At 39.1% G+C, this 15,947-nt stretch overlaps 3 protein-coding genes across 3 annotated transcripts in view; all 3 read right to left on the minus strand.

The window, feature by feature from the left end:
- Positions 1 to 828: 828 nt before the first annotated feature.
- sumo3b (small ubiquitin like modifier 3b) lies at positions 829 to 4,333 on the minus strand. The gene is made up of 4 exons (XM_030429162.1): positions 4,176 to 4,333; positions 3,187 to 3,315; positions 2,945 to 3,016; positions 829 to 2,131 (listed from the first exon to the last, which is right to left on the minus strand). The coding sequence occupies exons 1-4, from the start codon at positions 4,194 to 4,196 to the stop codon at positions 2,066 to 2,068; spliced, it is 288 nt and encodes a 95-aa protein (XP_030285022.1). The 5' UTR covers positions 4,197 to 4,333; the 3' UTR covers positions 829 to 2,065.
- A 1,627-nt stretch (positions 4,334 to 5,960) lies between these two features.
- pttg1ipb (PTTG1 interacting protein b) lies at positions 5,961 to 10,492 on the minus strand. Its single transcript, XM_030427231.1, has 7 exons — positions 10,292 to 10,492; positions 9,852 to 9,907; positions 9,631 to 9,739; positions 8,050 to 8,152; positions 7,582 to 7,647; positions 7,112 to 7,158; positions 5,961 to 6,728 (listed from the first exon to the last, which is right to left on the minus strand). The coding sequence occupies exons 1-7, from the start codon at positions 10,407 to 10,409 to the stop codon at positions 6,685 to 6,687; spliced, it is 543 nt and encodes a 180-aa protein (XP_030283091.1). The 5' UTR covers positions 10,410 to 10,492; the 3' UTR covers positions 5,961 to 6,684.
- A 1,031-nt stretch (positions 10,493 to 11,523) lies between these two features.
- Positions 11,524 to 15,947, minus strand: part of myo10l3 (myosin X, like 3) — a 65,943-nt gene continuing 61,519 nt past the window's right edge. The window contains exons 37-41 of the mRNA XM_030428842.1: positions 15,758 to 15,894; positions 14,610 to 14,733; positions 14,075 to 14,530; positions 13,732 to 13,923; positions 11,524 to 13,294 (exon numbers count right to left, since the gene is read on the minus strand). Of these exons, the coding sequence (XP_030284702.1) occupies positions 13,190 to 13,294; positions 13,732 to 13,923; positions 14,075 to 14,530; positions 14,610 to 14,733; positions 15,758 to 15,894 (1,014 nt within the window). The 3' untranslated portion in view covers positions 11,524 to 13,189. The remainder of the gene's footprint in view (positions 13,295 to 13,731; positions 13,924 to 14,074; positions 14,531 to 14,609; positions 14,734 to 15,757; positions 15,895 to 15,947) is intronic.

Consider the following 15,947-nt stretch of genomic DNA (forward strand, 5'->3'; position numbering starts at 1 on the left):
TTTTTTATATAATCCAGTCGACAAACCAACAAACCAACCAACATGGGTGAAGACATAACCACCTTGGCAGAGGTAAAAATAGGTATATGACTCCATACAGCTTAGCTTGCATAATTGAAGTCTTCAGATCCAAAAGTGATTTAAAAATTATGTTAGACATTTAAGTCAAAATCTTCACTGTAAAGCTAAACAACATTGCTGCTAAGCTAAGTGTTAGCTTGCACCCCGTCTGAAGTGGCTGCATAAACTGAACTGCACTTTGAAAGCTAAGCAACATCTTTTTTCAAATCAATTTGAGATCTCAAGGCTTCTGCAGTCTTGAGTTATGTTTTGCTGTGTCCCCCATCAGCTTTTCATAAATATGCTACAACACAGTTTCACTGTGAAGCTCCAGAATGGTTTTGTGGAAGACAAAACTTCACACGACTTTCCATCCAAATGAGGGGAGTAGGTAATTAAGTAAGGTCGTTTTTGGGTGAACTTTTCCTTTAATACCGCAAGCCTTTTCAAGGGAGACTATAATAATATCATCTAAATCTGGAGTTGGACAGATTGACCTCTGTTCCAAGGCCTCACATCTGGAGACAATGACTTAAGTTTCCACAGTAACATAAATTCAGTGGGCAGACTGTTTATTTGCACCTCTGGTTACATGAGACAATGACCACAGATTGAGCCACCACAGTTAGGAGAGATCATTTCAACATGCAGTCAGGAGTCCTGCCTTTAACCTTTTAATGGCTTCATTTACACCCACGATGGGAATTTTTCACATTAACACCGAATTCTGTAGCAAAAATATGCATTTTGTATAGCAGATTCACACAACTGGAAGGTCACATATAATTCAAGAGGCTGAGTATCAAACTATATTTATTGTATACAGTATAGGGACAACAAATAATGTACAAAAAAAGTGGAATATCTGCCAATGTGAACTTTTAAAATGAAGGCGGACATTCTTATAAAACAAGATTTCTACCAACACACAAGAGTCAACACAAACTAAGCATCTGTCGATAATGTTTGGATAGGTTGATGGACAAATCGACAACACAGCATTGACTCAATGTTTGTTTATACAGTGAAGTATGAAGTATATATAAACATAGATGAGCTCACTCAATATCTGCACTGGTAAAAGGTGAATTATATTTTATTGTAAGTCCTGAAAAGGTGGAAAGAAATGAAGTTACACATCAAGAGAAGTTCTCCTGCTGTGCAACAACAAAGACCACTGCTACAGTAGCGGTAAACCCTTTACATAGATGTATATATTAACCAAACCCTTTCATAAAAAGAACACTATTGATTTAGCTTTTTGGTCCAAAAACATTGCTGTACTTTATTTTCCATTCAGTCAAATCTGCATCGAGGGTGACAGTATTGAGGTAAACCATCCATATGGATCTTTATCCGCATTTTTCTTAGCAAATGTTGAAGGTAAAATGGGCATGATACAACACAGTCATTAACTGTTTATCAAACAAAAGAGACAGCTAAAATGTACATTAGAAATATGGCATAGAGCCTTTAGCATCTATGGAGAGAAACCACAAGCTCCTTTCCAGCAGTTTTCCACATAGCAATCAATCAAGTACATGAATTAAAACTAGTTCAACCCATCCTGAATTTCAATGTTTACAACAATCTGGAAAAGTTAAACAAAAAGAAAACAAAAAAAGATTTTGGCATGTAGTTCAGCTTATGGTTTATGAGACATGCAGGAGGTCATCTCAACATCAAAAGAACTGTGAGTTTTTTTTTCATTATGAGCCAAATCTGAGCTGAGATGTGTCCCTGCCCTGGGCAATTTCAAAATCATCCATTTATGTGACTAAAACATGTCTTTAAAAAAAGTTACCCTGCATCTCAAAGTTAGGATTTGGCCCCAAATGAAGAAAAAAAACAAACTCCTACTACTCTCTTTTATGTTGTGAGGAGCCTGACGTTTAGCCAAGCACAGTGGGGAAAAAAAAGAATGAAGTAAAAACAGAAATAAACAATTACAACATGGAAAGAAAAAAAAAAGGTGTGGATGTTCTTCAAAGAGTCCACGTCCCACTTAAGAAAAGACTCCTCCTGTCTGTTGTTGAAATACATCAATAGTGTCCTCGTCCTCCATCTCCAGCTGGAACAAAAAAATGAAATAAAAAATTACACATTAGTGATTCAAGAGCACAGATATAATTTATTCTACAGCAACTGTAAAGGGCTTTTTTCCCTCATGGAGGCAGAGCCAGGTATGAAACCCTCAATGTGTCTTGCACAGGGCATTTCAAGTACCATAAACTGTCCTACCATCTATAAACATTTCCCAACGGATTTAACAAATACAATCTAAACATCCATCCAGCTTTAAAGAAATTTGGGCAAAATACCCCTATTCTTTCAACGTGATGAAGTCTCAACCATGCAAGATGCAGTCACGAAACATAACAAGCATGTTGTTGACATCTAATGTGAAATGAGATGCTGTATAATCATATCTCTAAATGACCTTTCATCTTGTTATTCTCATGCCATGTTGTGAATTAAATCATAAGTGATACATATAAGAACATCTCAATTAGAATGAACAGGCCCAAAACAAAATTCATACCTGTTGCAGAGGGGTAGTTTAAAATTATTCAGCAAATAAACTAAATAAAAACGGTCCCAAATAAACAATATAACCAAATAATTGTCTGGGTGTGTCCTCCTTGCACATGCCCACCGCCTTGACGCAAAATTACGTATTGTTTATGTCTCACAGTTGATTAGATTAAATGCGTTGTTGTATGCAAAACACCAACCCACATGAATCCCATCCATAGTCATGGGCAGGAACATCAACATGCGTCTTAGCTGCTGTTTTCCCATCACTAGATGACTAAAGTAAAACAAACTGATCAGTAAATAATCATCTCCATGACTCGACTCCATGTGTCCAGCGGTCACCAACCTGTGCAGGTGTGTCGGTTTCATTTATTGGCTGTCCATCAAACCTAAACCTTATCTGACGAATTGACAGTCCCTGTGAAGGAAAGGACAGACAGAAAGCATACATTAGATTTTGCATCCAGTTAATTCTCAACAAATTAATTTAATGACAGTTACTTGATCTGATATACTATTGTCAGGTCAGCTAACGTCAACACAGGACATTAAAAAGGTTCATGTTTGAGACATTTGGAATAAACTTACCTGTCTTTCGCAGTATGCTTTCATTAGTTTGCTGAGCGGGGTATGCCTTTTTATTTTGAACTGTACGACTGAGCCATCCTGACCAGCTACCTTGAGGTTGATGTGGTCGTTCTCCGTCTTCACTCCTTCCTGCAACAAAAGACCGTCAACACACCGGTGCTCAGCATCGACCTGGGGTCAGATCATCTGCAGGCTGTCGACCACTTCAATGTGTCGGTGGCTGCTTGTACCGACAGGAATAATACCGACTTCATCACGCAATCTGCGGCGAATGAATCCGGCCCATTAACTACTACACATGTTCACATCATGCACAGCGGAGGCGAGAAAGAAGCAGATGAATGTGCATTGTAAAATGTAAGAAGGAAGCATTACTGAAGACGCTTCCCTTCCTGTTTAAAACACCGTCTGTTACTACAAGCAAACGCCGACGCACCGACGTGATCAGCACCAGCTCGCGTTGATGTGAACACCGGTTACAGTTAGCGTTAAAACTACAACTTAACTAGCAAGCGAGCTAACTTAAGTTAGCTATCATTAACAAGAGAAGGCTGGTCTGGGAGGTGGGCTTCTCCAGCCAAACACCGCACACACACTCCTCTGGGCTCTTCCCAGGGTTAGCATAGCAAGCTAGCCCGTGCTCAAACTGGCGCAGAAAGCCACAATGGCGCAAATGAGAGGAAAACAAATCATTCATTTTACTCGCCATCTCTTAAACCGACGTTGGCTAACCTATCTCAATTTGACGGTGAACCATAGGCCAGCAGGGGTGGATGTTGATATTTGTGGTTGGGTGCAAACCCTGAAGTATGCGCCTAAAACCAAAAAGATCCGCAAATTGGTCAACCTTTGTTTTCTGCCTCGACCCGCTCAAATGCGGTATGTGCAACCTGAGGACGGGGCTAGCTTAGCAGCTCGTGCTAACGTTAAACTAGCAGCCGGCTTTACGGGCTAACATGGCATCAACGGTAGAGAAACGCAGTACTGACCTTTGGCTTTTCTTCAGACATTGTGCTGTTTTCCCAGGGATTTCTTTAAGCGTGGAGACAAGCTGCTAGCTGTGCGGCGGGTTATCAGCTCCTCCGGCTCTCTCGTTTGCTCAAGGAGCGCGCACTCACATTTAAAATGCCATTCGACCAAAACGGTCACGTGGTCCGCTTTTTACTCGGGGCCGCGGATACGTGAGCGCGCAAGAATAATTTGCGCGTGCCCGCGAGATAGGTTAAACAAAAGGGGCCCAACTGCAAAGGAGGCCAGGAGAAACTCATGAGCTGTAAACTGAAAACATAAACAGTCAACCAATTAATCTCAAATTGCACCTCAGTGGGAGATAGACGCACAACAAACCAACCACAAATATCATGCTTATAATATGACCATGACCAAACAAAACAAATAGTATATGTGTGGGATAATGTGGGATATGTTAGCAATGGTATGATGTTGTCCAAAATTTTGATACAATGTCCAGGTAACTTTTAACATATCACATGTCACATATATTTTGTCAGGCAGACTATTGAGTGTAAAGAAATTAATAGTGCTAACTTACAACCACGGTCTGCAATTATGTATTTGTGTTGCACAGATATCCTCTGAAGTTAGCATGCTAACCAGCTAGCAGTACTCCTAAAGAGCTAACTGAGCTAGCCAATATAGAGCCACGTTTGCTCTGAACTACACATGATGTGATGTTTGTCAATTTAAAAGATAATTTCCAAGCCAATGAAGTCAAATTTTGTCATAAAGCTAATAAAATATAAGACTGTAAAAATATGTTATTATAAAGACTACACAGTCAGATGTCGCATTGGGGATGTCTTCTCATTTAAAAGTCAACAAAACCTGTAAATTAAATATATATCAGCAGCTCACAAAACCAACAAACTTTCCTTTCACATAACTGCAGTTGTCAGTTCTACCAGATTTATTGTTATTTTCACCTTTTTCTGTGCCCAGGCGGTTCCATTGTTGATGATGCTAAAATGTTAAAAGAGGAGTAGTTCACTGAGCAGTTTAAAACAAAACTTGATAGTATTTTACTTTAGAAACGACATAAAACAAAATAAATAACATGATTACAACCTTCTCTTTGTTCTCTTCACGGCCACTGGATAAAAGCCTGATTTCTTTCCCACAGTGGTTTGACAATTGAAAACTAAAGATGTGGGGCATTGTCTCAATATTTGGGACACAGGAACAAGGGATACAAATGATGTGCAGTCCAACCTTAAATGGAACACCTGGTCACCCAAATTGGTAATCATTTTTATCCACAAAACCAGAATAAATATTTCATATGGACTACAATCTAAAGAGTCTAGTCTGTGTAAGGCTCATACTATTATTTTTAAAATTTTACTTATATACAATTAGCCCTCAACAACACATTATGTAGACATGGAATTAGAGATTAGTTGTATTGTTTGCATGTGTATTATCTGCTTTCCCACAGTCATTGAAGGGCTGGGCCCAGATGACTATAATGCTTCAACAGCCCATTATTCTCAGGAACTGAATCATGCATGGAGTACTTCCTTTTCATGAGGGTGATGAGATGTCTTATAGGACGTGTGAATAGGGATGAAAAGTATTGCTGCAAATGACAGTGTGCGGACAAGGCACTGACATTGATTGTGTAATGAGTTTCTTTCTTTCTTCACCCAAAAGCCTCTTTGCATTTCTGCTGACCCCTCATGTTGCTGTGTTTGTGTTTGGGTTGGTTGGGTATGTTGTGAGTTTGGGAATTGATGTACAATTAAAGAACAAAAACAAAAAATCTTAGCCATTTAATATTAAATTGGTCACAATTTGTTTTTATCAACAGCTGCACAAAAATCACAATGTCTCTTACATAGTTCAAGAACACACTTCTCTTTTACCCAAGAAAGTTTGTGATTCTGATACTTTATCAGCAGATGGAATAGAAAACTGTAAGATGTTACATGTTGTAAAATTTTTATACAAAATAAATGTTGTATCTTAGGCATGAATGGCAATCAGTAAAATGGTGTGCATTACAAATATTGTATAAAAATTAAACTGTTATTATAAAAGAAGCACCACATGCACTGATCTGAAGCTGGTCAAATCCAACAATTCTGCATTTTATGCACGAAAAAAATAAAAATAAAACAATCATCACAAACAACATCATGGAGGGAAAAATGTTTTTGCAGGTGTGCCCTGACATCTAGTTTCCTGTGTGGACAGTGAAACAAGTTAACTGAACAGATTTATAATCACTGACATCAAAATGAAGCACAAAAAATATTAATCTAGTGTAAAGCTGAAAGGAATGTGGAAAACAAGAATAAAACATTAGGTGAAGAGATCACGTTTGAAACATATAGTGTCAAAATAATTTCAGAGCATCTTGCGCTAACACTGAAGTCCAATCAGATAATCACAGTTTATCTTATGCTACATTTATATCACGTATGACATCAGTGAGATCATTTTAAGGGATTTTTAAAGGAATATCGTCTGGGATTCTTCTTAATGATCATCCATGCGGGCGTATGGATTTCCCTTTGCCAGACCTGAAAGAACAATGGAAAGAATAACATTTTAAATTGTGGAATTAACATTGTGGTCAGAAAATGTGTAATCTAATGTGCATCAGTAAACAAAGTAAATGTTCTCCAGTAGATGGCGCTACTGAACCAAATTGTTCTTATGTTGCTTTTTTTCCCTTCATTGTCAAAGACTGCTTTGTTGTTCACTTGATTCATTGTTAACATACCTCTTTATTAAACTTATCGTGTCTTATGTTTCCCTCAACCTGCATTTTGTGCTGTTATTAATTCAACTGTTTCATCAACTGTGCATGTAAACACAGCTTTAATGAATACAAGCATCTTTGACATTCCACATTTCCATTTATTAACCCACTCAAACAAGACAAACAAGAAATGTGTCTCACCATATTTCGACCTGATTTCATCATGTCTCAGCTGCATTTCTGTTCTCCTGTTGGGGTTGAAACAAAGACAAATTGTTAAGACGACAGAGAACACTGGTTCCACCCACGCCTAGTGTTTGAATCCATGATGGTACATGCCAAAACCAGAGTTTCATATTTAATGACATATTTATGACAATGAAAGCTCATCATTTGGCATATACAGTATGATGAATGATTAATGAAATAACATTTACACTAATAAACTACATTGTAATGTTAAAAACGTATTCAACAATGTTTTTCTTTCTGCACGTTATAGGGGAAAAAAAAGTTTAATTGTCTATTTTTGCAACTTCGATCAAAATAAATTTGTGTTTATCTGCATGTTGAAGAGTGACAGAGTAAAAGAGAATTTTCATGGTTATATTTTTTACTGTGTGACAGAATAAGTGTTTTATATTTTAATTGTAGTTAAATTGGTAACTGACTTCTCTTTCTGACGAGCCTTCCTCATACGGGTCTGTCGTTCCACCTTTGCGTCTTCTCTCTTGTTCCTGGAATATGACAACATTACATGTTTACTATTATCATATAATGTATCATATCAATAATCAGAATAGTAATGTGTTTGTGAATAATATAGTACATTGCAATATGAATGGCAATAGTAAAACAACAGTCAGTCAATGAATCAGTCCAAGAATTGATTAGTGTGACCAAAAACATCAGCGTCTCCTCTTCATCCAACACCCATTGTCAAATTAACTAGCTCAATAAAAATAGCAACGTTATTTTCAGAGCTAAACCACAGTTACAAATTCTGGCAGGCTTTAGGAGACAGCGGTATCAGCCTCGCCTCGCACAAAAACAGCCCATTGTGTTCCCCCCTCGTCCTCCTCCTTCCATGTTGATCCAGATTTCACAGCAAACACTCAATGTGACTCGATGCCGCTTACCCGACTTTCTCACACTTGCAGCAGCAGAGGCAGCAAACAAAAGCTCCGATAATGATGACGCCAGCCACAACTGACACGGTGATGATCAAAATCTGAAAGTTAACTGGAAATCACAAAGAAAGAGGAAATGCTGAGATTCAGTTAATGTTGCAACGTGTCATATCCTGTGGAACAGAAACCAAATATGTTGCATCTTTTTAAACCTAAACCAGCTAAAGCATCTAATGACTTTATCTCAAGTCCTACACTATAAGGCTGTAATTAACAACTAGTTTAAGACATGTTTTCAGTTCACATGTACAGACACATTTTAGAAAGTCTTCCTAGTCAAATGTTGCTTTAGAAATCAGTGTTTGTTATTAGTGCTAACAACGCCGTTTAACTTTTCTACTTTTCAACATCCAAGCCGTAATATTAATAAATTTTTGACATTGTTAAAGATGCAATGTATAAAAATTGTTAGCTCAGTTAGCCATGCAGCTAGCCATTGAGTAGTTGTTCACACCGCTGGCTCAGGACCTTTAGTCCACTGGAAGAAAACAGGATACATATTGCACCTTTAACCTTTGGTATTTTTGCTTGAAAACTAACTAAGAGCAGCTATCTCTGCCAACTGTATTCTGTTTATGACTGTAGCCACAGTTAGGTTGTTAGCACAGTTAGCCATGCAGCTAGCCAGGGAGTATGTGTTTACACCCCTGGCTTAAGATCTTTGGACCACTGGAGGAAAGAGGTTTTCAGGACCAGAGCTAGTTCATTAGCATGCTAACTTAAGTAGATATCTCTACAACAGGATATATATTGCACCTTTAACCTTTTAGATGGCATATTATTCAAATTTGACTGTTTTCTGAGTGTTTACTAGTCTAAGTTTAAACGTGTTATTCACAATTCACTTGAAGTCTTTGAATTACTCTTTCATATGCGACTGAAAGTTTCAGTTAATTATCCAGTAATAAAGAAAGCAGCATCACAATTGAGAAGCTGTAAATGGAAAATGTTTGGTATTTTTGCTTATAAACTAAGAGTAGCTCTCTCTGCTAACTGTATACTGTTTATGACTATAGCGCCAGGTAGCTTGTTAGCACAGTTAGCCAGGCAGCTAGCTGGAAATTAGGTGTTTACAATCCTGGCTCGGGACCTTTAGACCACTGGAAGAACAAAGTTTTCAAGCCTGGCACTAGCTCATTAACAAGCAAACTTCAGTACATATCTCTACAACAGGAGACATATTGCACCTTTAACCTTTGAGATACAACTTCATTAAATTTCCACTGTTTTCTGAGTGTTTTCTTACTTTTAGACTAGTCGACTGATCTAAGTTTAAACTTGTAACTCACAGATTTTTAAATGGCGACTTACATGCCAAAACTTTAAAGTAGTCACTTCATTATCACGGTGATGTTTTTCTGCTTGAAAATCAACTCAAGTAATTAATTAATTGTTTATCAAAATAAATCTAGGTGCTATATCGCGGGGCAGCTGGACTTGTTTCAGTTTCTTGAATCAAAATAGTTGCCATTTAATTTAAAACAAAATACATTTGACCCAGATTTGATTGTTATCTGGGGCCTATCTTACCCCAACACACCCCCCACCGGGCGTCGTTCAGGGGACACACACTCCTGGGGGGCAGGATCTTTCCCACTGGGTAGTCGACGCATGCTTTGGTTGGTTCGCACCACAAACACTGTAACAACAAAAAACAAAAAAAGCAACAAACAGTGCTTAATGGTTTATCTTTGGTATTTACAGTCACAGATCAGTCACAGAGCTAGAGACTGTTGCAGTGTTTGACTTACTGCCACATTCTGCAGACAGTCAGAACAGGAGGTGTTGGATTTCAGGGCACAAGGAACTGAAACAGAGAGAGGTTACGGTGTGTTATATTGGAGGCTGGTGCAGTTATATGCAAGAGAAGACATAAAATAATAAAAATCTAGCAAGAGGTTGCATTTTTCTGCCTACAGTAACAAATCAGCAGTCCTTGCAACAACAAAGTCCACAGTGACTCACACACTTTGCTCCAAGAGAAACAGACCAAAGTTGACTTTTTTGCGGCTATACAACTAATGTCCTTACCATGAATAATACGATTATCTTTGTTCATATGACTAGTGAAAATCCTGTTCTGCTGCCGTCATGTGACAAACCTCCTGACTTGACTCGGACAAAAACAAAGCCCAACAGAGAAAGTTTGAAAAAAGAAGAAGAAGAAGAAGAAGAAGAAGAAGAAACTCACCCGGAGCTGGAGAAGGAGTCTGCGCCTCTGAGCTCAGGAGAACACCGCAGAAAGTGAACACGAACACAAACAGCGAGGCTCCACAAACCCCCGACATCGTGAGGCGAGCTGAGACCATCGACCAGCGTGAAGAAGAGGAACAAACTAACGCGCGTGTGTGTGTGTGTGTGTGAGGAGAGAGAGAGGCTCGAGGAGGGTGGGTCCGGGCTGACCAGGGGCTGACGTCATGAACACCTGACGCTGGCGTCATGAAACAGCTGCACAGAGAAACATCTGCAGTCGTGTCAGAACATGTTCCATATATGAAGATAATTTATTGGCTTAAATGAATGGTTAATGACCCGTGAACTATTTTATTAATTCTTCAGTCAACATCTGCATTTTTTTAAACGCAGATATCAGTAGCATAATATCTTTTTATTTTATTTTTTATTTTTAGAAATTCTGCTGACAGTTTATTAGAAATAAAGAAACTGGATCTTATTATTATTTTTTTTTAATCAATGTTTTTTTAATGAATGTTCTTAACGTTTGTAACAAACTAACTGATTGGATTGGATTGGAAAATGCTACAATTAAACAACTGTAATGTAACTCTAGTAACTGATCAATAAAACCTTTCATACATGTTTCAATGTTATTTGTTGAAACTTTAAAGGGCCTCGGTAAACTTTGTACATTTCCTGTAAAAATAATGGATATTTAATGGTATTTTACACTTAAAGATGTCTTTATATTTACATTAAACATGTAAACGCACTGTTTGTTTTTGTAATTGTATTTCTATTATGCCTCTTTGAAAAATACGGGAAACTTTTGTGAAACAAAAATGACAAAAAGATTTCTTTCTTTTTACAGCGCAGCAAATCTTTTACATGTGCAGCAGATTCAATAGAGTCCGGTGTAATCAGGCACAATAACTGGAAAAACCTGTGTCTGTGTACAACGTATTTACTGCTGTGTGGCTTCAGGCATAACAATGCACTCTAGATGTAGAGCTTTAAACTGGCAACGCATTCATTTTGTTGTTTTATTTTTAGTATTTCCATTTAATTCACAAAAAAGTGGCGTGCAGGTGGAGAAACACGTGAGCATTTCTTCAATTCCCAGCTTTGGTTGCTTGAAAGAAGACTATAAGGTATCAGCCATCTCACTGTGGTGAACTCTCCGCTTATTTACTGCACGAACCATTTCAAAGACCAGAATATGACACAATAATCAAACAGGACAGCTTTTTGAAATACAATAATTTATTAAAGCATCTTTAAATTCTGATATAAAACATTTTTCTGATTTTTTCGTTCTTTCTTCAAAACAATCAGAAACCTCAGAAATACAGTCATCGTCAACGGCAAAATCAGTCTCTGGTGTGGCCGCCGGCAGCTGACCAGATCGCCTAAGTGAGTAACGATTGGAGAGCGATGATGGAAGACAGTGATGCAATGTGAGGTAAATACTAAGCTTGTTATGTTTGGACCTTATCATGAACTATACTGTAAGTCGACTGGCACAGGCTCCTTTGTGTTCATTTACAGTGGAGGAGCGGACATATCCTCGTGTTAGCAAGATAATACAAGGAACTGAGGGTGTTGGGTTCTGAGGGCAACACACTTAGATTACTTAATGATGACAGAAGAGCTCAGAAACTGGGCACAAAATGGAGAAAATCAACACTACGTTATGGACAACTCGATTTCTTTTGGATCTACAATTCTGTGTCCCTGAATGCACAAATAATAGAAAAGTCCTGGGACAACTGCATCAATACATTTCCAGCACACTGTTCACCACACTCATATCTCTCCACTCACTGATACTTCAATAAATAAATACCCCACCCTCACGTGGCCTTTGACATTGCTGCAGGAGAACAATCTTTTACACACAGATGCACTAAATAAGAAATATCCCGCTTTTTTTCATCAGTTTTAGCTGCAAACACATCGATACAACAGCTCAGCACGAAGCATTCATTCTGGTAGAGTAGCACAAATAGCTTGACGGATTTTAGTAATTAATGCTTTTTGAGATAATACTTGACTGCAGTGGTTACAGACCTCTCCAAGGATGCAGTGGCTATTCATGTTTTAATCTTTTTTGTTTGTTGCATTTCTTTGACTTGTAAGAGGCAAACGCACCAGTGGAAGCCTTAACTACCACTGACAAAGGACACTAAAACCCCCCAAATTTATATTCCATTCCTGAAAGGCTGCAACTGAATCGTTTAGTCCAGGATACTTAGAATACAATAAGGCAAGATGAAGGTGGAAATCTCCCTGGGACAGTTATATTACACATTAACCTGAGGGAATCTCCATCCAGGAGAACATTCATTAAAATGGGGAGCAATATCTAGAGAGTTAACGCTTGATTAAAGGTTTGTTTGCTGCTGCAACTCATTTTTTTAAAACTAATTTTAAAGAAATTGAGTCATAACAATAAGTCATAATTCAGATGTAATATTGTGAAGGTTTGGTAGAAAAGAGAGCAATCTCTGACTTGTTATTCTGGATATCTAAAAAAAAAAAAAAAAAAAAAAACCATGAAAGAAACCTGAAGTACATTTAAAGTAGGATGTGAGAAATGATCAGTATCACTATAATGAAGGTGAGAATCATGTTTGGAGACTGAATGGAAGGAAGCAAAACTCGGGGCTGTAAAGCTTAAGGTGGTGCAGATGATTCAACGTTCCTGCTTTTCTGCCATGACAAAAACCTGCGTCTCCATGGAAAAGATTTTCCTCCTGGATGGAGTTTGTCTGCGTTAGAAGTCGAAAGCTCTGAAACAAAATGTCTGTCGAAGTGTTTTGATCCTCTTTCTGCGTCCTCGATCCACGCCTGCTTGTTTTCCATCAGGTGCACTGTGGCTGAGTCCGTTTCGTGCCCTCTGTCGAGTCAATCACCTGATCCAGTTGCTTCCATAGCTGGACACAGACTTCACACTGCAGCGCTTCTTCACGATCATGTTTATGTAGGCTTTCATGATCTTTGTGATCTCTCCAACCTGGAGAGATGTACAGATGAAACACACGATCATCAAAGAAGAGAAGATAAACAGACGCATTTTCATCTTTTTTATAACCAAATTTAGGTAGAAAACACTCCAGTGTCAACATTTGGTTGAATTTTATTTACAGTTTTATTGACAAAACTGCTATGTGTCCGTTAATCCGTGAAGACCTGGGGCAGCCACTGAAATGCATTCTATTACCTGAGGCATGGTTTAAACACACCTCCTAAAGCCTGAGGATTTTCTGAAAAACATGACAGAATCGTCAACGTTCACCAAGACCACTCTGGAGCAGATAGAGCTGAAGACTGTGGCTTTAATTTGAATTTATTGCCCTTTGCTCTACTGTTCATTAAAGAACTACAATGTATTTCTTCAGCTGCTGAAATGATTAAATTCTGCTTCCACTCACGACAGAAAACATGACGTACCTGCGGTGTGTCAAAGAACATTTCTCTCTCGTCCACAGTGATCTTGTAGGTGCAGGGCTGCGGAGCGCCAAAGAAAATGATGTGCTCATACGGGAAGGTCTCCAGAGGTTTGGGCTCGCCTCGCTTGTAGACGGACACGTTTTCAGCGCTCACACTCAGCCAGAGATCGTGAGGGAAGCCTCCTTCTTTGCACTGGAAAGAAACAAGGACAGGAAAACATGAAGATCACTCAGTGTGTGCAGTCGGGCTGCAGCGAATGATCATTTTTACTGTCAAATAATCTGCTGATTATTTTCTTGTCATTCAATCCATAAAATATGTTTTAAAAATGTCTATAATGTACCTCAACATCAAACAGTGTGGATCCATATCCAGGCCACTCCTTGATGATGGTCATGTATTTGAGCATGGCCTGATGCTGGTCCAGACCCTTGAGGCGGGACCACTTCTCCACGATGCTCGCCCTGGTGGAAGACATCTCCTCCTTCACCCACATCTCCAACATCTGCTCCTCCTCCATGCGCTGCTTCTTCATCGAGCCCGTCTTCAGCCCCCGTCGCAGGGTCCCGTCCAGGAAGCTGGTCCTCCGACGCTCCAGAGTTTGGCCTGAGCCCGAGGCTCCACCCACCTTGGTAAACTGGAGGATGCGGCTGCGCAGGCGGCCCACAGGGTAGACGTTCTCCAGACTCCAGGTGACTCGAGCTTTGTCGCCATATAGGAACTGAAGGCGCAGCGCGGCGAGGTGCTGCAGGGTCTCTTCTCGGGCAGGGAAATGTCCCCGGGTCAAGCTCTCATGGGCCTGAACAGACAGGACATCATCTTAGCACCAGCTTCTCAAAAAGACTCTGAATTATTGTAACAGACGGAGTAAAACATACCTGCTCAAACATGAAGGCAAACTCCACTCCTTCTTTAGGCATGCTCTCCACATCCAGGAAGCAGTAGAGTTTAAAATAGAGTTTCCATTGGCCGTCATCCTCACCCTCCTCACTGCCAGCCAGTCTGAAGGGACAGACACAAGCCTCACTTACATCTCTGTGCTTTGGTCCTTTCTTATCATCATAAACAGGGACAGCAGGGAACACATCCCCCTCAATATTTAGAACGCGTGCATTTCTAATGAAAACATGAAAGTAGCAGAAGACTTTTATTTTGAAGAACCACTAGAACACGAATCATACATGTAACAACACCTCTGATGGCAGCTAATGAGCTCAAAGCTAATGTTTTTCAAGGATACGTTTACAATTGTAATTCATATGTAGATATTTACTAAGGTTAGCATGTTAACCAGCCTGTCCTGTCTTGTAATGCTACTGCAAGCGCCCAGTCTGGGTCACTTACTGCACAGCTAACCAAGCTAACTAGCTAACAGCAGCTACAGTTAGCAGCAGTGAGCGGTTTCTCTGGAGACATGCTGCCCCCTATTTGTTTGGAGTGACCAACTGGATGTGGCTAATTCTTACGTATTGCACCTTTCAGGTAATGTTTTGGTAACGAATAAAATGTATTGTATTCTTGTTAACAGTCAGCGTCATTAAAGAGTTCCTGTGGAGTTTTCTTGTAAACAAAGTTCCTGCTGTTTACATTCAGTGTTGCCTAGCAAAACACATTCTGTGTATCCTTTTAACAGACACAAACACTTGTGGTAAAAAACTCCACAGGGTACCTTCAACATAGCTGAGATGTATATCGTTACTCAATGTGTGCCTTAATGTGTGATGTTTTAAATGAGGAGAACATTTAGAACATGAGCAAAAATCATGTTAAAACGCATATGAAGTCCAGGGGTTCATAAATTAATGTATTCATTATTCATGACTATTTAAAAAGGAGACTTTCCCAAACAATATTGACTTATTTAAATATTTAATCTAAGACTAAATCATGCCTACATGTGTATTGACAGCATTAAAGGAGAGTCCAAAGGAGAGTAAATATTCAAAAAGCAGTACAGAATATTTGAGAGCCTTAGTGCATTTTAAATTTAAAATTATTATACATAGTGGTAGAACGAATAACCTACCTTTCAAATTTAGCCAAAACATCAGCCACGAGCACCCTGCTCTCCACAGCTCTGTCAATGGTGTTGTTGTGTTCGAAGAGTGCAAACATATTCCTGCTGTCTTCCATAGCCAGACCTCGGATCAGCTTCTCCACCACCTGAGCAAAGCATACCAAGATCACAAGTTTGTATCAGAAGAAGGCAAACTGTC

This window comes from Sparus aurata, chromosome 9 (genome assembly GCF_900880675.1).
Source record: "Sparus aurata chromosome 9, fSpaAur1.1, whole genome shotgun sequence".
Classification (NCBI taxonomy): Eukaryota; Metazoa; Chordata; class Actinopteri; order Spariformes; family Sparidae; genus Sparus; species Sparus aurata.

Coding starts and splice junctions, on each gene's coding strand:
- sumo3b (XM_030429162.1), bottom strand. CDS start 4,196: ATGTCTGAAGAAAAGCCAAAG. Junction 3,316..4,175: donor TGTCTGAAGAAAAGCCAAAG/GTCAGTACTGCG, acceptor CTTTTGTTGCAG/GAAGGAGTGAAGACGGAGAA. Junction 2,132..2,944: donor AAACCGACACACCTGCACAG/GTTGGTGACCGC, acceptor TTTTTGTTCCAG/CTGGAGATGGAGGACGAGGA.
- pttg1ipb (XM_030427231.1), bottom strand. CDS start 10,409: ATGGTCTCAGCTCGCCTCACGATGTCGGGGGTTTGTGGAGCCTCGCTG. Junction 7,648..8,049: donor TGCAAGTGTGAGAAAGTCGG/GTAAGCGGCATC, acceptor GTCATATTCCAG/GAACAAGAGAGAAGACGCAA. Junction 7,159..7,581: donor AAGGCTCGTCAGAAAGAGAA/GTCAGTTACCAA, acceptor CAACCCCAACAG/GAGAACAGAAATGCAGCTGA.